This window comes from Raphanus sativus, chromosome 9, assembly GCF_000801105.2.
Source record: "Raphanus sativus cultivar WK10039 chromosome 9, ASM80110v3, whole genome shotgun sequence".
Classification (NCBI taxonomy): domain Eukaryota; kingdom Viridiplantae; phylum Streptophyta; class Magnoliopsida; order Brassicales; family Brassicaceae; genus Raphanus; species Raphanus sativus.
The window spans coordinates 24523052-24544843 of NC_079519.1; the positions used below are offsets into that span (position 1 = coordinate 24523052).

The 21792-nt window shown below is 38.4% G+C and overlaps 6 protein-coding genes across 10 annotated transcripts; 3 read left to right on the forward strand and 3 right to left on the reverse strand.

Moving 5' to 3' along the window:
- Positions 1 to 5153: 5153 nt before the first annotated feature.
- On the reverse strand, positions 5154 to 6115 carry LOC108824312 (probable plastid-lipid-associated protein 11, chloroplastic). Its single transcript, XM_018597716.2, has 3 exons — positions 5612 to 6115; positions 5469 to 5534; positions 5154 to 5386 (listed from the first exon to the last, which is right to left on the reverse strand). The coding sequence occupies exons 1-3, from the start codon at positions 6073 to 6075 to the stop codon at positions 5287 to 5289; spliced, it is 630 nt and encodes a 209-aa protein (XP_018453218.1). The 5' UTR covers positions 6076 to 6115; the 3' UTR covers positions 5154 to 5286.
- A 1251-nt stretch (positions 6116 to 7366) lies between these two features.
- LOC108823768 (F-box protein At5g51380-like) lies at positions 7367 to 9084 on the reverse strand. The gene has a single exon (XM_018597048.2). It carries the CDS (start codon positions 8888 to 8890, stop codon positions 7583 to 7585), a length of 1308 nt encoding a protein of 435 aa, XP_018452550.1. The 5' UTR covers positions 8891 to 9084; the 3' UTR covers positions 7367 to 7582.
- Positions 9085 to 9401: 317 nt separating this feature from the next.
- Positions 9402 to 11563, forward strand: LOC108828039 (probable mitochondrial import inner membrane translocase subunit TIM21). Its single transcript, XM_018601584.2, has 9 exons — positions 9402 to 9526; positions 9612 to 9718; positions 10014 to 10085; positions 10190 to 10208; positions 10297 to 10424; positions 10558 to 10736; positions 10835 to 10883; positions 10960 to 11079; positions 11172 to 11563. Exons 2-9 carry the CDS (start codon positions 9614 to 9616, stop codon positions 11328 to 11330), a joined length of 831 nt encoding a protein of 276 aa, XP_018457086.1. The 5' UTR covers positions 9402 to 9526; positions 9612 to 9613; the 3' UTR covers positions 11331 to 11563.
- LOC108828038 (cationic amino acid transporter 9, chloroplastic) lies at positions 11519 to 14163 on the reverse strand. Its single transcript, XM_056995197.1, has 7 exons — positions 13867 to 14163; positions 13176 to 13765; positions 12872 to 13096; positions 12617 to 12793; positions 12301 to 12537; positions 11931 to 12026; positions 11519 to 11846 (listed from the first exon to the last, which is right to left on the reverse strand). The coding sequence occupies exons 1-7, from the start codon at positions 14114 to 14116 to the stop codon at positions 11709 to 11711; spliced, it is 1713 nt and encodes a 570-aa protein (XP_056851177.1). The 5' UTR covers positions 14117 to 14163; the 3' UTR covers positions 11519 to 11708.
- A 2-nt stretch (positions 14164 to 14165) lies between these two features.
- LOC108828041 (uncharacterized) lies at positions 14166 to 15520 on the forward strand. 5 transcript variants are annotated; one of them, XM_018601588.2, is made up of 5 exons: positions 14166 to 14302; positions 14706 to 14834; positions 14933 to 14983; positions 15089 to 15140; positions 15276 to 15520. In XM_018601588.2, exons 2-5 carry the CDS (start codon positions 14718 to 14720, stop codon positions 15392 to 15394), a joined length of 339 nt encoding a protein of 112 aa, XP_018457090.1. In that variant the 5' UTR covers positions 14166 to 14302; positions 14706 to 14717; the 3' UTR covers positions 15395 to 15520. The 5 variants fall into 5 exon arrangements, with proteins under 5 accessions (XP_018457090.1, XP_018457091.1, XP_018457089.1 ...); XM_018601589.2 differs by having other exon boundaries at positions 14298 to 14376; XM_018601587.2 differs by lacking the exon at positions 14166 to 14302 and adding an exon at positions 14315 to 14453 and having other exon boundaries at positions 15089 to 15184.
- A 389-nt stretch (positions 15521 to 15909) lies between these two features.
- On the forward strand, positions 15910 to 16896 carry LOC108825083 (ethylene-responsive transcription factor 1-like). The gene has a single exon (XM_018598424.2). It carries the CDS (start codon positions 16155 to 16157, stop codon positions 16701 to 16703), a length of 549 nt encoding a protein of 182 aa, XP_018453926.1. The 5' UTR covers positions 15910 to 16154; the 3' UTR covers positions 16704 to 16896.
- Positions 16897 to 21792: the final 4896 nt, after the last annotated feature.

Below are 21792 nucleotides of genomic sequence, written 5' to 3' on the forward strand. Positions count from 1 at the left end.
TAGCAAAGCAAAGACTATGATATTTGTGTAATATTTGCTATATTGCTCTTGAATTGATTTTTTCTTCTTTTTTTTTTTTTTATAAATATGGTTTCCCCTTCAATTCTTAATTGTTTTTAATTTTTTTTTAAAACAATTGTATAATTTTGTTGTTTATATAATAAAAACAAGTATTTTTTTCTATACATAATATGTTTTAAATATTTTTAAACAAACATATATTTTATAAATTTTATATAATATTTCATAATCGCAATTTGAATCCATACTATTTTAAATTACAGTATAGTTTGATAAATTTCTTTTTCTCTTCCTTTGTAATTTATATCTCCTTCTCTGCCTCCTGATTCTTCTTACTCATTAATTGATCAGTTACACTGTTTTGTTTTCCAATACTGTCGCCACTCATCATCTCTCTTTCTAAAGAAACTTTAGAGAATTTCATATATATAAAGTTTGTGGATGTGTCGAATATTCCATACCATAATATGTATAGTATAGTAACGAAATGGATAAATGTTTGGATTTAGAGTTTAGGGTTTAGGGTTTAGGATTAGGGTTTGGGTTTAGGGTATATGGTTTGGGTTTAGGTTTCAGAGTTTGAGTTTAGGGTATATGGTTTGGGTTTAGGGTTCAGAGTTTGGATTTATAGTTTGTAGTTTAAGGTTTGGGTTTAAGGCATATGATTTGGGTTTAGGGTTTGGGTTTACGATTTAAGATTTTGGTTTACGGTATATGGTTTGAATTTAGGGTTTAGTGTTTGGGTAAATAGTTTGGGTTTACGGTATATGAGTTGGGTTTAGGGTTTAATGTATATGGTTTGGATTTCTGTTTTGGGTTTATGATATATAGTTTAGGTTTAAGGTATAATGTACTCTCTACAAGCACTTCATCTTTTTCAGCCTTTTTATTTTCTTCATTCTCTTGATAATTGTTGTTGTTATAAAATAATTGTTCTGTACTATATATTGGACAAATATAGTATAATATGATATTCAGTGTTGTGTTAATTATTTTTCACTCGCGGAGAAGGAGAGCGTTGTCTAATTTTGTACCAAATTGACACAGCTTTTCATGTACGGCTATAATCTTCATATATGATGCTGCTATGAATATTAACCCATGATTAATTGCATTAGGAGAAAAAACAAACATAAAAGGTAGAGGAGAGAAGATGTATAGTATATTATAACATTTGCTTGGGATTTTATTAGGCGTGAGTCGGACGGTAAATTTAAATCTGTTGAGTTATCAGAAAATCAGAGTTTAATAAGCGAGTATTTAAAACCTAGTTTTAATAGTTTGTTTTTATAATATTTTTGATTATAAGATGGGGTTTGTTTTGAAAGATATATACTAGTTTAATTGGTCAAAAGAGTCAAAACAATTTTTTTTTTAAAATACAGAAAGTTCAAAATCAATTTCTCCCATAACGGTAAGGAAAATACAAGTGAAAAGTATGATTGTCTAAAATAAAACTATTTCTTCGAAATTTTAAATTGCATTGTGGGCTTCTAAACAAGTCCAAACATGTCAAAAGTGCATATTAAATCAGCTACAAATTGATTAAAAGTCAGAAATGAACTGATTAATCGATCCGATTTGGGCCTAATTATTAACGACGAGCGTTTAAAGAAGCCGATTTAGAGGCTGACTGGTTTTCCCGCTACCACCCGCAAACGCAGCTTTTGCGGTTCATAGCGGTTGTTGGCGTTTCGAAACAATCATAAAAAACGCTACAAATCGCTTCAAACCGCTCCGAACCTCTTAAAATCAAAAGCTGATTCCAGCTAGCGTTTGCGGTTACGGGCGGTTGCGGGAGGGTAAATTTTTTTTAAAAAAAAACCAGAATAAATAAAAATAATACTAAAAATATCCAATAAAAATTTTCAATTGAAATAATAGAAATTGTAAAATGTATTCATATTATATTTCAATTTATATTATAACAATTCAAAACTAAAATATTTTCTATAAATTTTTAAAATTGAATAATATGATTTTATAAATATAAATTTTATATTTATCATATTATTATGATTTTAATATTTTTTATAATTACATAAAATGTAAATATTGTTAAATTATTATTTAACAGATGTTGCATTTGGTAGTTTACCAGTCATAAGAGTCCCGCAAACGCAACAATTTCTAACAGCTGTACCAGTCGTTCAAATCTCTAGAAAACGCTTAAAACCGCAACCATCCGCATCCGCAAACTCCCGCAACCGCAACCGTAACCGCTGCGGTTACACCAGTCAGGCCCTTAATGGTTAGGCATCCACATTTATGAACAAAAACTATAACCATAAAATAGAGTAGTACATTATATTATTTTCAAAAATTACTATGTAAAAGAAAAAATAGAGGAGAATAGGAAAAATAAATGAGAAAATATTGTTTGCACTGGATTTAGAATTTTGTCTTTATGGATCAAACACCAGACTAATCATTTCATATCAATTTGTATACAATGTATGTAATACCAAGAACTCTGATTTGTATTCTGTTTGGTACAAATGTTGATGCAGAGTTCAGACTGTGAAAGAAACCATCTATTTACTAGAATCCAATGTGATGTAGAATGAGCAATTCTAACTTAAGCCTAAGATTCTAAATGATTTAGCTTATTATAAACATTTTTGTTTCTTTGGAAGACCTATCTCGTGTCTAGTAGTACATGGTTCCACTCTGTAAGAACTGCGAATCATTCTCTCGAAGTTCATCCTTTTCATCATAAAAGACAATAAATATAAAATACCATTTACAACATAAATTTCACTATTTATCTTCTTTAGATGTGATTTCTATTTCCAGTGTCATTTGTTGAATCATCATATCGTTAATCACTAACATGTTCACATGATTCACCTTGAATTTCCTCTCTACTGGTTTGATCATCATCACTCGCGGAAGGCGATCGTAGATTTCCGGCGAGCGAAAATTCTTCTTAGACTAATTAGTTATCTTTTAGTGGTGGTTGAAATGATTGTGGCTACAGTGATGGTAGCCGTATAATAAATGTCGCTATGAAAAAGTAATGATGATTATGAAAAAATGGTTGGTGAAGAAGTGCTGGATGAAATAGTAAAAAATGCTGGTTATAGACAAGGTAGCGTGTAGGGCTAAGTAAAAAAACCGAACCCGAAAATCCGAATCGAATCCGATCCGGTAAAAATAATCCGAACCGATCCAAACCCGACATAAATACCGAATGGATTTTGTTTTATGGTATTTGGGGTTATGGGTATTATCCGAACCGAACCGAATCTAAATAGATATACGATATAACCCGAAACATTCAAAACCCCATAAAAATCTTGTACCAAATATGATCTCAACTCCTAATATGTACTGAAAATATATTAAGATATATTGAACATCTAAAATACTTATCTATTACATGAAGTTTGGTGGTTCTATTATATGAATATTGATGGTTAAAGGTGGCTGTTGAATTTTGAAATATTTAAATTTAGATTTTGTTTTCATAAAACAATGTTTCTCATTTCATGAAAACGTGGTTTTTCGTTTTATGCTTTCATTTTTTTATCAATAAATATGTTTCTTTTTCGTTTTATTTTGAATGATCATGGTTGATCTTCCTTTCTTATTTCCAAATCGATTTTACTTATGTTTTGGTTAAGAAAATGTACAAATTAAGTATTTAAAACCCGAAAAAATGATTTTACTTATGTTTTTGGTTACAAAGTAAGTACAAATCAGATATTTTTAAACCGAAGAACCGATTGTGATCCGAACCCAAAAGTACATTGGATTGTACCGGTTCTTTGAAGATTTACTAACCCCGAACCGAACCCGACAAAACCCGAACCGGTCCCGAACCAAACTTTCAAATAATTTGAATGGGCTGAGTTTGATAAAACCGAAAAATCAAACCCAATTGGGTAAAACCGAAACCCGATTGGGATCCCGAATACCCAGATCTAGTAGCGTGGCTGAGGTATTGAAAGAAAAATTTGTTTGATTTTCTTCAACCAGTTAATAAGAATAATATAGTATATATATTTAGAAATATCAAAGAATTTTGTTTTTGGTTAGATGTTTTAGTTATCCTTTATTTTTTTTGTTATAGAATCCAATTTCCCTAGAATCAAAGATATTAAAAAAAAATAATCAGACCAAAAAGGATAGATTTTATGGATATTTTGTGAACCTCCACCGGTTACAATGTACCATTGGTCAAGGCACATGTCCTCTAAATGCTGGATTGCAGGTATGCTATTTTACTGGAATCACATTTCAAGGCGAACATCTATTTCTAGGGGGATTTCGGAAACCGTGTATATTAATCTGGTGAGCGGGATCTTATTTTACAGGCGATTCAGCAGCTACAGACAAACGTGTCTAAGGCTCAGAGCAATGTAATGCACATGTCGCCGCCAGGAACGTTACCTCTTTCTTAGTGAGATCACCGATCAGTTACGTCATTCCAACAGACCACACAAATTACTTCACCTACATCATGTTCTATCTGTTTGTGTCGGAGATAGAGAGACTTTGTTGCCAAGAAACACACTTCCAAACGTCATCGTCATGTATGTATAATAAATGGTGATGCGAGCAGGAAATCGTCAAGGAGCAGGTAACAATTAACAAGAGTGTTGCCGGAGAGCGCCTAACCCTGAAGAGGCCACATCTAGGGATATCAACTGGACACTCTGTCCATGGACGTCCATGTCCAAATTAATATGGACTAATATGGACATGTCCAAATCCGTCCAAAATATTTTAATCGGGGAAAAATCATTTAATCATTTGGTCGTCACTCTTATCTCTCGAACTCATATCTCTCGATCTTGAGCTTTCCATGACTCCATCTCTCTCGATCTCATATCTCTCGAACTCGAGTTCTCCATGACTCCAAATCTAAGTATCTGTTGTTATATATAAAATTTAGAATCTGTATATTTTTTTTACATCAAGTGGGTGAACTGGACTCCATGGACAATCTAACTGAACATGATCCTATTTGAACATGGTACTATTTGGACATCAAAACCAAAAACGCCCAAAAAAAGAAAGCTCATCTGGACACGTCCACTTCCGTCCGGACAGCCCAATTGACATCCCTAGCCACATCCATAGGGGGCTCGTCTTCACGGTCATGCATTTCACCAAGAACCAAGATATGGGTCTAGGAAGGTTACATTAAAACCAGGAGTAGTGTTTTTATAGCTGATGTACAAAGCGAAGATCATAAAAAAAAAAGAAACAACAAGGGAAGAAGAGATGCATTGTTCAGTAACAATGGTGTGTGTCTGATCATTCTCTCCAGTTAAAAGGAGCACGATCAACAACTAAGTAGTCCCCTCTGATGTCCTTGGCCACTCTGATGTCACCATCCATATACACATTTTCAAACCTAACCAAAAACAAAAAATCTCTAATCTCAAAAAACAACCGCATCAGACTAAAACTATTATCCCTAACGAAGAAGAACTCACCAGCCCTGGCCAAACGGTGGAAGCGGGATCTCCCAATTGCTTCCTCTCAACACCGCACTAGTGAATCTGAAAACCTGAAAAAAATCTATTAGCTCCAGTTTTATTGGAGAGAGTAGTAGTGTGTGTGTGATTCAATAAGCCACCTGAAATCGACTCTCTGCGGGGAAGAAATGTCGATATCAGAGCGCACGAAGAAAACCCCGTCGGGAGGGAAAGTGATGACGTTGTTGAGCGTCCCTTTCCTCACGTCGATCACCTGCAGCACCTCTCCGGCGCGCGTGCCGAACACGCCCGCCTTCTCTATGATGAACAGCTGCTCTTTCTCCGTCGTCCACAGGAGTCTCCACGTGGCGGACAGAGAGTCTCCTGTGGTGACGGAGTTTCGCCCGATGGCCGCCATGGCCTCGATGGCGTTCACGATCGCCTCTCGCTTCGCGGCGTCTTTCTGGGTTCTCAGACCTCGGTCCTGGTCGGAGATGAGATCCAGAAGGTTCCGCTTGGCTCGCTGCTGTGCGGGGGCGAAGAGGGAACAGCTCGTTCTGCAAATGCTGCGACGGACCCTGAGCTGAGGAGGAGGTGGAGGAGATGCTAACAGCGCGAGCGCCATTTATTTGTTGTTGCTGTGGTGTTGTGTGTATTGAATCGATTTGATCCGTAAGCGTAGAGAATGTATGCGTGTTTTTAATGGGCTGGGCTTTAAAAACAAATGAGATATTTGAAGCCCATGATCTTATCTATTTTATCGGGTATGGTGACGTCTAAATGGGCTTGTGTTAGTAATTTTGATGCGATGGCGTTTTTTGGAACCTGCTGGAGCCGGTGAAGTTATCGAGTGAAGATGGGAGTTGATTGAGGTATATATTATTTTTTACTACCAAGTTTGTGTATGATTTCTCTGTAATTGAGAAAATGGTATACACATTATAGATTCATGTTTTGTAATTTCAGGAGTGCCTCAAGGTTATCAAGGATATTCATTTCCGGAAATCAAAGGATATATTTTTTCAAACAGTTCCGTTCCTTTGATCTTATGTCAGATACTCAGATCTTTATTTGGATGCAACATCTTTGTTTTTGAATGTTAGTTTTCCCTCTTGGTTTTATAATGCTTGTCTATCGCCTCATACTGTCATACATATGTAGGATTAATTACATCACACGTTTTGGCCGTCGTTGATCAATTAGAACCTGACGCTTCTGTTACTAAGACTGGTCTCTCTCAGTTTTCCCCTGGAAACTTTGATAATAGTTTTATTCTGTTCGTCTTCTACTTGGTCTTTTCTCTTCTATCAATTTTCTAGCGATTTTGATATTTCTTGACCAGAAATTTATTCCAAACACAGCCCAAATTATTAAGAAGGATGCTTCTGTTTCCATGCTTTTTCAATTTTAGCCCTGTGTCCATTTTGGCAAAAAAAAACAAGCTTCTCATGATCTGGTGGTGAAGCTTGATCATAAAAATAAACTTGTAATCCGCCTTTTTATCGCAGGGGTTTCATTTGAACATAGGAACCATCGTTGCTGCAGCGGAGAGAAAGGAGAATCCAATAGAGGTAATGTGGTATGATGTACTTTTGAAACTTGAAAAGCATATGACCTTTTAGATATATATGATGATCAATGTGTCAAATTTCTACTGTTTATTTCTACAATGACAAGGAAGAGGCATTTTTTTTTATCCAGGCTACACCGTCAGAAGTTCAGGACAAAATCAATTTCATAATGAATAATGTCTCAGCAACAAACGTTGAATCCAACGGGAGATATCATGTAAAAAGTCGTAGAATAGAGTACTTCTAATTGATGTACATAATGAAGATCATAAAGAAGACGGAATGTAAATCATGTTTGTACAATCTGCAGAGAACGGTCACCCATGCACGAGACTGACCAAAAAAGAACTAAAAATCCCAAAGAGGGATATGTTTTATTCACTTGGTGTGCGTATTATTTTAAGTTTCCATCAACACTAGTATAAAGAGTACACTAAGACAAGTTAACCCGTATTATGCCTTCAAAATCCAAGGCGTACGAGAAGAGTTACAACATTTACAACGAGGAAAGACCATGCATTGTTCAGATAACAACACTGTTCCTGTGCGAACCTCTCCACTTCAACCCTTTAAACCGGTGAAAAACTTACCGCCTTTTCTCCACATTCCGACACCCTCAAGATCAGCCGACAGCAAAGATCTCGTATCGGGTCTCCACTTGAGCTCTTTCAGCACAGAGAAAAGAGAAGCAAGCTCCGGAGTAACTTCCTTGTCTTTTATCTTACTACACGAGACTACCGTTAGTCTTTCTAAACCCTTCCACGAAAGAAGCACCGATTCTAAACCTCCCGTCGTCAGCAACGAGCAATGCTCGAGATAAAGAAGCTTCACTCTCCTACACACCGAGGCAAATGCAAACAAATCATCTCGGAGACCCCAGCAGCTACGCAGCACGATCTCCCTAACACGGCCACAAACAAGAAACAAAGATTTAGCGCTCTTCGTATCCCTCACGTGACACCGTTCCAAGTGCAGCTCCTGGAGCATAGGACAGACACCGAGATGCTCGTCGAGGCCGGGATCAGAATCGATCGCCCTGCAAGACCGGAGCTTCAGCGTCTTGAGGTTGGCGCAGAAAGAGAGAGCAGCCAACCAACCGCCATCCATCCTATGGTCTTGAAGAGTCAACTCCTCGAGCATCTGGCAGCACTCCCCAATGGCCTTGACACCGTCGTAGCTTCCTTCGCAGCCGCCGCTCAGCTCCAGCTTCACTAGCCTCTTGCAGTTCTGCGCTAGGATGGTTAACCCGATGTCTGACACCATGACGGAGGAAGCGTAAAGCCCACCCGTCGTCCTTGCTGTCAGCTTCATCACCTGAAGATTAGCGCATCCCGAAACGCCCTTTAAGGATAAATCTCCGCAGGAGTGGAGCTCCAGCTCCTGCAATGTGCGACACGCGCTGGACAGAGTGGCCAGCGCGTGTTCGCTCGCGCCGAAGAGAGAGATTCTCCTCAAATTGGGGTAGTTTTGGGCGATCAGTTGGAGTCCTTGATGGATCCTGTCGGGGTCGAGGGGAGAGAGGTCATCATCATGGATAGGAAGAGAGAAGGAGAAGGAGGGTTTAGAGGTCAGCAAGACGCCCGAGTTTGGGGCGTTGTGGCGGAGGATACATGAGCTAGGGACGGTGTCGATTTCGGTGAGAAGAGGGAAGCGCGCGAAAAGGCGACCGGACTCGAGAAAGCGCCAGTCGAGGAGCTTGAGAGATGGAACCAAGCGGCCGTGAAGAAACAGCCAACGCTTGCAGACGAGTGAAGTGGTGAGGTGGTGAGATATGGGAAGCTTGGAGAATACGCGGAGGAGAAGCTGGTCGGAGAGGAGGGAGCTGAAATCGATGTCGGAATTGGAATCGCGACTGTGGTGGTTGTGCATGTTCGATGAAGAGAGAGAATTTAGGGGAATTCTGACATTTTTCTTTCTTAGGGTTTGTTCTGATTTCAATTTCTGACTTTTAACATTTCAAAAATTTTAACTACTTCTTAGTTCTCACCGTTTGCCCTAACAGCTTTTGCCTTCCTCTCAACTTTGACACATGTTCGGAATTATCAAGTTTTTTCTCAAAAAAGAAAAACACAAGGTAAAGTTTGAGTTACGAGTATCTTTCTTATCATGATAAGGAGACTAGATGTTACCAAAAAGAAAAACAAATTAGGATTTTGTCTGTATTTACTTGAGAACAACTATTTTCGAAGTTGTCCCTAATATATGTACAATTATCAATTGGTATTGGATTGGGTTGGGGGAAAGGTGATGGGGAGGAGGAAATATGTTTCAGACTTAATCTGGAAAATGAAATAAAAAGCCCATTACAATAATCCTGTCTGTTTGACTTATATCTAAACAACATGTCGAATAAAATTGAGAGGTCAGGCCCAATAATGAGCCCATATTACGTAAGTGCGTGGTTATCACGTGTTGACGGTAAAACCCCAGAAGCGGCATCGCCGTGCTGCGCAACCTCAACCCCAACCCAAATACTTTCTTCTGATTAACAAAGCAGGACAGGAGGTAGGTCTCAAGCTTCCTCCTTTTTTCTTTATCTTCCCATCTTTTGCCTTTAAGTTTTCATTCTATCATTTTTTCTTTGGATCAGAGATGATGAACCTCCTCAGGAGATCCATGGTCAGTCTATCCAAATCGAAACTCGCTTCGACCGGTCGGTTTTCCTCCGCTTCAAAACCTTGTGAAATCCGAAAATCGGTTTGTCCTTTTTTCTCCTTAGCACTTTGTCCATACCGTTTTTGTGTTATTAGATTCCCTTTTGCAAGAGAATTGCTTGTCATTCTTTTGTTAATAAAAAAAGGAACTTGGCTTTAACAAATTTATCCTGCTCTACTTTAGTAGTACTAGTGACCAAGAAACACCTCCTTCTGAGGAATATAGTCAGTTGCTTTTGCTTGTTTCTCATCCCTTTGTAATTGTTACCCATTATGTCTTCTTCTTCTTCTTCTTCTTCTTCTTCTTCTTCTTCTTCTTCTTCTTCTTTCCTATGCAGTTGATGACCCTTGTACAAAGAGGAGCATCAAGGCAGCAAGCCATTACCGATTCTGGTCTCACGGGTGGTGTGGTAAGATGTTTGTTTTAATAACTTCTGCGTACGCCCCTCTCTCTATTGGGCATCATAGCCGTTAGTTATATAGCTCTCATCCTGTTTTTCTTTTGCTTATGCAGGTCTCAAATGGAGCTAAGGGTCTCTGCAAAAGCATTTATGTGAAAACTTGAACTTCCAGGGTTGTTGTATAGTTTGGTTGTTCTGACGATGATCTTGTTTTTTGCAGGACTGTTGTTTCGCTTCCGGAATCCGCAAGGTATGGAATCTTGTCCAGTGAACATCAGGCCCTCTTACTTGTTGGCTAGATCTTTTGCGTCCAGAACTTCCAAAGAAGCTGGGAAACATCAGAATAAGGTGTTTATACTTTTGTTCCACCTTTTTAGCGTCTACTTTTGACATCAGACAACTTATATGACAATAGTATTGCTTGCCGTGTCTTAGAGACATTAATGCTTCTGTGCCGATTCTTTGCAAAAATGTTTTACAGGCTAAGAAAGAGGTGGTGACTGTGGAGGATCCTTTTGATTCTCCGACCTACCATATCCCGGAAAAGCCTGTAACGTTTACAGAAGGTGCTTCCTACAGTTTTGTTATTCTGGCCGGGCTTGCGGTCGCTGGGGCTTCTGGGTACGCTGTGTTTAAAGAGCTCATATTTCAACCAAAAGAGTAAGAGAGGCTTCACAAACCCTATTTTTGATCTATATATATACATATATTCTCTGCTGGAAAAATCTGAAGACTCTGTTGCTTTCTGTATTGTATAGGTACAAGGTCTTTGACAAAGCGTTGAAGAGAATTCAAGATGACGGTCAGGTAATAAGAAACTAATGTAAACTCCATAGATTGATTGATAATGGTAGGTGGTGTGATTTACTTGTTTGTTGTTTAGGTGAGGGTAAGGATTGGATCCCCCATCACAGGCTACGGACAAGAAACCAGAAACCGAGCTGCTCGCCAACGTATACCCAACAGAATATTTACAGATGAAGACGGAGTCGAGCATGTGGAGGTAAAACTTTTATTCTTCAAGAAAAATTGAAAGAGCTAGGAGGAATATTTTTCTAACCAGTTAAACTAAAATTGAACATGCATGCTTTTTAGGTAAACTTCTACATCCGTGGGCCTCATGGTCACGGGAAAGTGTACACGGAGATGTTTAAAGACAAGGCAGATAAGGAATGGAAATACACATACCTGATCGTTGAGATTTTAGCTCCCTCCCCAGCCAAGCTGATGCTGGAGTCCTATCTGCCCGCCTAGATATCTATTTTATTGCGATTCAGTTTAGTCCGGAAAAGACGCATAAAAGGCTAGATTGTTTTATCAATCAGTTAAGGGTGATTTTGATTTTGAGAACAAAGAGAGTGATCGTGTTTTACACTTGTGCTCTAGGTTTAATCATCAACTCTGGGATCGGACATCTGTCGCACTAGCATTGCTAGCTTGAAAACACATAAATTTCATATATTTTTATTAATTAATTTTCACGAGCATCCTCAAATTTTCATTTTTCAATTTACAATATCTGAATTATTATATCACATTCAATCCTTACACTGTTTTTGTCTCTCACAACGCAGTAACTCTATTACCTACTCCATTGATGGTTTGCGTAGTCGAAGCAAACACTCTAAAGCTTTACCCAGAGTCTTCACTTTCAGGTGCCCTCTGATAAATCAAGGTGTTTGCATCTGCATGGTACTGTCCATACAAGGCATAAACCGCAGTTGCAAGCACACTCACAACAACAAATCTTATCCATGCTTCATAATGCAACTGCAAAAGTAGCACAAGCTCAGAGTTTAAATCATATATTATAAGTGCAAGGAAGACATTAAATACAAAGGTAGGTGTTTGTACCTGCGCAAATAAGAAGATATTAAAGAAAATGCACACGCATGGCACAATGGGCACACCAGGACAGCAAAACCCCGAACCAAGAGACTGAGCATAAGCCTGTGGAAGCGAAAAAGCATGGATAATTGATAGTCAGGCATTTGTAGAGAAAACCACTAAGGTATATTCCTAACTGCTGCTACCAGACTTGTCTAAAACAAGAGTGCCGACGTTGAATCAAGTGCCCAACGACTTTTAAAGTATCACTGTAGAGTTCCAAGTGCCAGACCATACTACTTTTGGTCTTTTATGTGTTGTTGTATGAATGACTTTAATATCTAGCTTCTCAATGTAAGTAAGAAGAGTATTTTTGCTTATGGTCAAGGCTACTTACTCGGCGATAATGGAGAAGTGCTGAAGCACCAACTGCCACACCTACTGAGAGGAGAGTAAATATAACTGAAGCACTAAAACGGTAAAATACGCCAGCACAAAAACCACTGCATGCAATTATAACAAGGCAAAAGACGCCTTCATGCCAACTTGATGTCCATCCATTGGACGACTCCCTCTCTTTCTTATCGTTCAATCTCAAAGCCACAACACAAGCTGCAACGACTGAATACCCAGTCTGAAACAATGGAAAATGATAAGTGTCGATCCAAAAAACCAAAAAGGGTATGTATATAAGTTAAAAGACCTTGACGTACCAATGTACCAACAGAGAGAATATGAGAAAGGCTGTGTACATTAAAAATGCCAGCTAAAACGGCAGCAACAATGCCACACCAGATTTGAGAATGAAGAGGTGTATGAAGAGTTGGGTGTACTCGGGAAAAGAATGAGGGCAACAGACCATCCCTTCCTAGTCCCAGATATAACCTGGACTGTTCTTAGCGGAAAAATATCATCAATCAGAGATATGCAAGTGATACTGAATCAAAGAAAGAAATCAAGGTATTCACCTGAACATAAAGACCAACAAGGAGGGTAGTAGTGAGTCCAGCAACAGCACCAATACTGATTAAGATAGAGACGAACTTCATACCCTTTGATGAAAAGGCTTCGGCTAAAGGAGCATCCTCGCTGAGGAGACTAAAAGGGACCATCCCAGTGAGCACTAAACAGACGCCAATATACAAGGAGATACATACCACAAGGCTCCCCATAATTCCGATTGGGAGGTCGCGCTACAGGAATTAAACAATGTACTAATAATAATTAATACCATTCGAATTAAAAATATAGGCAGAGCAGAGCAGAGCAGACCTGAGGGTTTTTGGACTCTTCAGCAGAATTAGCAACAGCGTCAAATCCAACATAAGAAAAGAAGACTACAGTAGCTCCAGTGAGCACAGCTTTGAAACCGTTAGGGGCGAAAGGCGACCAATTCGCCACATCAATATCAAAAGCTCCCGCGCAAATAACAACGACAACGATCACGACCTTGGTGGCAGTCATAACGGAGTTCACAGCGGAAGATTCTCTCACACCCTGGCAGAGAACAAAGGTCAAGAGCGCAAGCAAAAGCGGAGCCAAAACATTCAAAGAGAGAAAGCCTCCGAAAAACTCCTGCCCGCTTCCCATCCAGAGAGGAACACTGCCGTCCTTGACAGCTGGAAACAGCTCGAGGAGAGCGACCGCGTAGCTGGCCAAGCTACGGGAGATACTAGCGGCGCCGATGTGGTAATCGAGCATGAGCTGGACGAAAACGAGAAAAGCGGTTATCTCGTTGAAAGCTGTGTAGGAGTACATGTAGGCTCCACCAACAACGGCGGGGAAACGAGAGGCTAGCTCGGCGTAACAGAGAGCGTTGAGCACGCACGATGCTCCAGCTAGCAAGAAGCTTATCGTCACTCCTACAACAGTAAGTAATTTTGGATTGATTTTAAAAAGACCAAAAAAACAAACAATTCTAATTTTATTGATTTTGAAAAGTTCCGTTCCCCCCGTAACTGACCGGGTCCAGCATCGCGAGCGACGGTTCCGGTGACTACGAAGACGCCGGCGCCGATGGAGGCGCCGACGCCCAAGAGTATGAGGTCGAAGAGGCCGAGGCGACGAACCAAAGAGTCGCGGGAGGAGGAGCGAACGGCTGTCTCTGAGGACGGAGGAGCTAGTGATTTAAATCGGCGAGCTGAAGCACATAACTGAGAGAACCATGTGGCGGAGGTGAAGCCTTCTGTGTTGGAACCTTGGTGGCCTCCCATGGAATATCGACGACTTGAGAGATCGATTTCGGGAAGATGAAAATGATATGGCAGATCGAGATTTAAAAAAAAAAAAATAGTGTTCAAAAGACGAAAACACCCTCAATCTATCTTCAAAATCACTAAACAATACCCTTACCCCTAAATCTCTCCAACTTTCAGGCAGTTCTGTACGGGTGAACTCAGGTACAATCGATCTCGACCTTTCACTTGAGAGATTTAGGGATGGTTTATAGCTAGTAGTGAGATCACTGAGATGGGCATGTTTCAAAACCTAGTCTTGCTGCTTCTTTCATGCCTCAGTCTAGACACTAGAGTTCATATTATTGTCTTAGCTGTACGAAAAATTGCATTATTCTGGGTTTTGGGATTACAATCGGTTTTGATCATCTAAGATTGTTGATTTGCAGAGATGGGTTTTCGATGTCAATTATAATACGTCTTTGATCTTGTCTTAATTCGTTACTTCTTTCACATATCAGATTAATATTGCTTTAGTTGAAACAAGTAGATTAATGGCATTACTATCTGATTAAGTTTTATATTTTCTGTTTGGAGATTGAAAAATCTATTTTTTGGGATTTATCAGATTGAGAAAGAGATGAGTGATGAATCGGGGAAAGCGAGTAAAGAAGATGAAGAAGAATATGTTCTGATAGATCTTGACGATGTTTCGAGGCACATTGACATCCCTTCAGACGCTCCTTATACTCTCTCAGTTAACATTCCATTTCTCTTATTTTACTTCTTAGCTTCTTTTGTCTTTAGGGGATTTATATCATATGTCTAATTTGTTTTCTCTTGGTGCTCACTCAGGGTTTGGATACTTTGAATCCCATATTGACCATTGATGGGAAAATCAAGCTGGTTAGTCTTTACTTTCAACTATTAAATACATTCTTCTTCTTCTTAATTCGCTTTTAAATTTGATCTCTTTTTATTCTCTTTTCGTTTGCTTCCCAAAAAAAAAAGGTTGGAGAATACTTGGAGACAATTGGTACATGTCTTGCTTTCTCTGATAAGGGTAATGTTCATCTTCCATCACAAACTTGGCTCTAAAAGAAACATGTACTATTTGAGCACTATTCTTTTTCCAAATAAATTCCTTGTCCTTTTTGATTTCCTCGTGTGTTCATTATAAACCCATTTTGGTTTTCAGAAGATCCAGCAGCTGACAACCTGACACCACACAAGACCGTTGAACCTGTTGCCAAGCTCCACAAGATTCTTATGTTTAGGTTAGCACTAGATAATGACGATGGAGCAACCACCTTGTAAAATAAACATCTTTCCAGTTTATATAACGTTATGCTAAGTGAAAAAAAGAGTGTATTTGTGTTTTCTATTGAACTTATCGAATGTAATTTAACCAAACAAAAGCGACATGTGTTAGTTTCTTAAGAATCAATCTGTAATTTTCTCTGGCTGTAAAAGAAAAAGAACCAAATCAAACCCTCTGTTTTCTCAAGGTTCTACTTCTAACAACTACTACCCTATGTGAGAATTCACTTATATCTATTGGGCCAAATACAGAGCCCAATAAAATCAGTGAGCTCCTGAAGCCTGTTTATTGATCAATGGCCTAATACAGAGCCCAATAAAATCAGCAAACATAGTCATCACTAGACTCCATGAAAATCAAATTATTTCAAACAACACAGGCTGAAAGTTGTCTGTTTCTGTAAGGGATATACTAGTTTATAGAAGAAAACTTCATCGTGTCAGAAAAAAAAAGAAGAAAACTTAATCTTGACTGAACTATCAACTATAAGAATACATAGAAAAGGCGCGTCGTGGCATAGAAAAATACTAATTCATCAATCGAAGACTCATTTGTCTATTTTTATATATTTAGCACAATAATTAAATAGAAAAAGAAGATCGAGTAAAACGTGAACTGTTGAGCGTTTCCAAGCAACTGCAGATTTACAATAATGATATAACAACATACAGGCAGGTGTATATATATATAAATCTTCTCCCTGCAAAACATGAAATCCAAAACAATCAGAGAGCACAGTGAAAAAAGTGAAGAAAAATGGAGGGAAAGCACAGTTGCAATAACGGGTCAGCAGTTCTGGATTGGATTCGTCGGGAATTGCTGGAGGAGGATGATATTGATATGGATCTGACACCTTCAACAACTCTAGCCACAGATTCATCATCCTCGTCGGAGGATGTGCCTGTGGTGCCAAGGAGGGGAGCTACTTACAAAGGCGTCAGGAGAAGACCATGGGGGAAATACGCAGCGGAGATCAGAGATCCCAACAAGAAGGGAACCAGAATGTGGTTGGGGACCTACGAGACCCCTGAGGAGGCGGCCGTGGCGTATGATCAGGCAGCTTTCAAGATGCGAGGCTCCAAGGCTAAGCTTAACTTTCCTCACCTTATCAGCAGCCGCCCACACGAGGCAGAGGAGGTGACTCATTGTGGTAACAAACGCCAGCGTTCGCAGGAGCACAATCGTGATCCAGTAGTAGCTAAAAGGCGAAACAACATCAACATAATTAACAAAACCGCCAGACTTCCTTCCCTCGGATTAAAGTCTGTTTTTAAAAACACCTACGATGACTTTATGAGACTCTAATTCTCCTTTTTTCTTGTCCAATCCATATTTTGCTCTTTTACTATTTTACTACTACTACTATTACGAGGAGCTTATGCATCTTAATTGGCAGAATGTGACAGATTAAATTACCTCTTACCTCTGCTTGGCTCTTCTTCATAGTCTATCACTCTACTTGGTTCACCATAAATAAAAAAAGAACACATTATTCTGATTTTCTAATGTCAAGTTTTCAGTGGAAATATTAAGATGCCCTTACGAGAGATGTTGAAGGTAAATTTTTCGACCTCGGCTTCAGTAAATCACTGGTTGGAAAGAGTGCCATCAACTGCGTGGTAAATGACTTTGAATCAGCATGGCGAAGATCTTTTACAGAAAAAAAAATTGAATAATATGTAATTGTCACCGAAAATTTAAGTGGAATGTGAGAACCACCTAAGAACAAAACATTGTCGTCACTCATCTGTATGCAAACAGTCGCAGCTATCCTAACTTTAGAAGTTTGGGCCCAGTAAGAATCCCTTATGAATCTGTCACTGTCACCAAAATCACAATATGATGATACACGAGGAGACAAGCCTAGCTAGCCGCAAGACACTGGTAGTTTAGAGTTCAAATCATCCCTCTTGCGCAAGTGGGGTAAGGAGTAATTTTAGCCTTCTTACTTGCTCCAATACACCATGATCTTTACTCTTCTGCTTTAGTTGCATCGCTTGGTTTTCCCTTGATTTCCCTTGATCAATGGGCAACAAAAGGGGAAATCAACTAATTTTAGCCGCAAGTGTTGCCCATTGATCTTTACTCTTTTTTTTTTTTTGAATATATGTTAAATTTATTCAAAAGAAAAACCTCTTTTATAACTAGTGCATCTGTTTTTTAAAAGAATGTAAGAATACTGTAAAGCTCCTAAGATAAAAAATATGTTTCATCTTGTATCAAGCCACAAAGAGAGGCCTGCTGCAAGCTTGTAGTTTCCTTGTTGTCGGAAGAGTATGCATCTGTTTCGAACCTGTCGATCCACCATTTTCGCAAGTGCTACTGCCGAAGTGAGAGTATCCCCATGTCTCCTGTCGTTCCTCTCTTTCCACAGCAAACATATAGTTGCTTGGACAGTGTATCTTGTTAGAAAAGTTTCGAGAAGACCTCTGTGTGTATCCAAACTCAGGACCACTTTGTAGAGTATCTCCCTTGCAGCAGCCCAGACATGAGAAGCGACCAGACCTCTGATGAATAAGAACATTCAAAAAATAAGTGCTCCCGAGTTTCCATGGGGGCTTGACAGAGTATGCACGATGGGTTTGTGCTTGCATTCCAAGCAAGCATTTTATCTCCGGTGGACAGTCTATTTTGAATTGCAACCCAGTGTATAAATGCATACTTTGGGGTGCAGTGTTGAAACCAAACCGCTCTCCTCCATCGGGCTGGTGGCTCATGTTCAGTGGCGGATCCAAGAATGCATTTAATAGGTGTCAAAATAAATCAAAAATGTCATTGGTGAGGTTCGAACCTGGGTTAAGGGGGTGTCAACAGGGGATTTTTACCAGCAGATCTAATGAATTTTCAATAGTTTTGGGAACAAACTATTATTTATACTGATTTAAGGGGTGTCACCTGACACCCTATTGACTCAAGTGGATCCGCCACTGCTCATGTTTCCTTGTTATCTCCCAAGTTAGCTTTGTTTTGAAGACAAGTTTGAACGTGTCATTGTTCTGTGTCCATAAAGCCTGGTCTTGCATCAGTGTAAGTTTCTCCCTCTGAGCATCAATTAGCGTCTCAACTTCATCAAAAATATCTATGCGATGATGTCGCCTTCTCCTGCTGGCCATGACCATACTGACCGTTGAGTGAGCAGGGATGCCCATATCAATGCAACCTCGCGGCCCAAAGATATCATATAGTTTACCCATAGGAGACCAAGAGTCGAACCAAAAAGAGGTTCTGCATCCATCACCAACTTTCATCCTGTGTAAGGATTTAGTTTTATCCCGATATTTCAGTAATTTCTTCCACATCCAAGAACCAGCCGTGGTTGCTCCATTGATAGACCAGAAGTTTCCTCGCTTTATCAAGTAGGTGTGAATCCACTTAGACCAGAGAGAATCCTTGCGAGAGACTATTCGCCAGACCAATTTCAAACAGCAAATATTATTTATCTCTTTCAGAGGTCGAACTCCAAGACCACCTTCATTCTTGTCCTTGGCCTTCCGAGTGTTTAACGCAGGACCTGACCATAGAAACGCTGAGCTAATACTGTTTATCTCCTTGATGCATTCTCCGGGTAGCAAGAACCCCGCCATCCAAAAGTTTACAATACTGAGAAGTACAGATTTTATGAGTTGCAGCCTCCCTGCCATGGAGAGAAATCTGTTTGTCCAAATATTGATGTGTTTCCTGATAGTCTCGATGAGAACATTATAGTCGGACTTCCCCATTCGTTTTGACAACAGAGGTAGCCCCAAGTATCACACTGGCAACTTACCAGTAGCAAACGCGAAACGTTGTTCCATCTGATGGACTGAATCCTCTGAGATCCCAGCATAGTAGATTGTCGTTTTCTCCATACTTATCTTCAGTCCAGAGACTTTGCCAAAGTAGTCAAAAACCTCAACAATATTTTCTATTGATCTAACTCTTCCATCTGTGAAGACCATGATGTCATCGGCAAAACTTAAGTGGGTGAGACCGAGGTTTTTACACTGCGGATGATATCCCAAATGATGAATACGGGGATAAGGAACACCCTTGCCGTAAACCCCTCTCACTTTGGAAGTACCCAGCTAGTTCCCCATTCACTTGGACTAAGAACGAAGCCATGGTGACGCAGAGAGTTATCCAGTGAATAAACTTTGCAGGAAAATTCATTGCTTCCAATGTTTTGAGTAGAAAATTCCATTGAACTGAATCGAAAGCCTTGGAGATATCTATCTTTAAGGCACATCTTGAGGAGATTGTGTCCTTGTGATAGTCCTTGACGAGTTCGGTCGCAAGAAGAAGATTCTTAGTGAGAAGCCTGCCTTTCACGAATGCAGATTGATTCAGAGCAATAAACTCTGGGAGAGTAACCTTGAGCCTGTTGGCAAGTATCTTTGAGATGATTTTATAAATAACATTGCAGCAGGAGATTGGGCGATAGTCTTTCATCTCCTTCGCTACTGTTTTCTTTGGAATTAGAGCAAGGATTGTGAAATTTATTCCTTTCGGCAGAAACCCCTTCACAAAGAAAGATTGAACTGAAGTAATGAACTCTGACCCAATAACTGACCATGCTGCTTTGAAGAATTCGACAGTGTATCCGTCTGGCCCGGGAGACTTATCATTAGGCATAGCAAAGAGTACCTTCTGTATCTCTTCTGGCGTTACCTCTTTCATCAATTCGGTCTGTTCTTCATCAGAGCATCTGTAAATAGTTTGAAAAACCAAGGGGATGTCTAAAAAAGGTCTGTTGTTTTAATTGTATTGATTAGGAAAAGTATAGAAAATTATCAGTGGCATAAGAAGGTAAATATTGAGAAAAACTTAGGTTTAAATACAAAATGTACTTCCTTTTTAATAGATCGGATATATATACTTCCAATCACGCTTTACTATACTATGCATTGTATATTATTAAATTTTAAAATACTATCGAATCTAATTTATTAATTAGATTGTCTACTGAAACCGCTTTAATGTAAGAGTTTGATCGAATCCGTTATAAAATTGTTGTGTTCAAAATACACTAAAATTGTTGTGTTAAATATTTTAATTATAATTTATTTTTGATTACTAGTTTAACTCTAATTTATTTTTTATTACTAGTTAGAATTTGATAGACTTGTTCATTCTTTGATAGTCAGTTTTAAAGATTTTTAAAAATCTTTAGCCACAAAATTATGATGTTGCAGATTTTTTCTTATTTTTTTGTCAGATTTTTTTTTTAATTTCACTTAACCAGAATGGTTATTGCAAACTTGATGAGACCATTTAATTATAAAACTATTTCATATAGTAATGATTTAGTAATCACACAAACATGCTGCTCAACTTTCTCTCAAGATATCACGCTGACCATAAGCGTATAAAGAGGACTCTAAAGATGCAGAGTTTCTTTGAAGTTTCTGGCACGCATACATGAACCCACCCATGAGTTCGATCAGTCGTCCCTTCACACGGTCCGTTGATCCCAGGCTTGATCTCTGCACATCGCCAAATCAATGAGGACGTTCCCATGCACTCCGAGAGATAGAGAGAGATAGAGTAGTGAACCTGATGGATAGCCGAAGGTGATGGAAACGCTGGAAAATGGAGATAATCGAGAACACTCCGACGACTTTAGTAAATGGAGGACTCCGACGATAAGGGGTATTGAGGCTTCTTGGCAGTGTTTTCAGTGTTCATTTTATTTGATTAGTCAACAAAATCTCATCTGAATATCATCTATCTTGTAAGGCATGACATCTTCAACCTTATTCTATTTTTTATTCTAAAATAAAATTTAGAGTAAAAGTGATTTTTTCATTCTAAAATAGAATTTAGAGTAAAATTGATTTTATGGTATTCTATTTCTCATTCTATAATAGATTGGAAAATAGGTTTACTTGTAATATAGAATAACTTACATAATTTTTTTATTCATTACTCTATTTTAGTTATAAAATTTATTATCACTGGAGCATACTTTAGTTCTATTATAAAGTTACTAGGTGTTTTCCTGTACCATGTGCAGTAAAAGAATTTTAAAATATTTTTTAAAAGATAAATATATATTATATTTATTTTTATTAATATTACAAATTTTCCTTTTCTTATCAATATTTTTATATAAATTTGATTTAACTGAACATTAAAATTAAAATAAAACAAATTTTGTTTATTTTGAATGTGCATGTATATATTTAAAATTATAATATTAGGTAGATTTTTCTATCTATTTATTTTAATTAAATATATTAAATAAATATGTAAAATTTCAGAATTGTCAAAATTTAAAATAAACAATATTTATAAAATCTGTAAATATATATAAGAAACTAATGATTTTACGATTTAATTTTATAATTTCTAAAAATATGTATATATTTTGAAAATATTTTTAATTTAAATGATATTTCAAAATTTGAAATGCCAT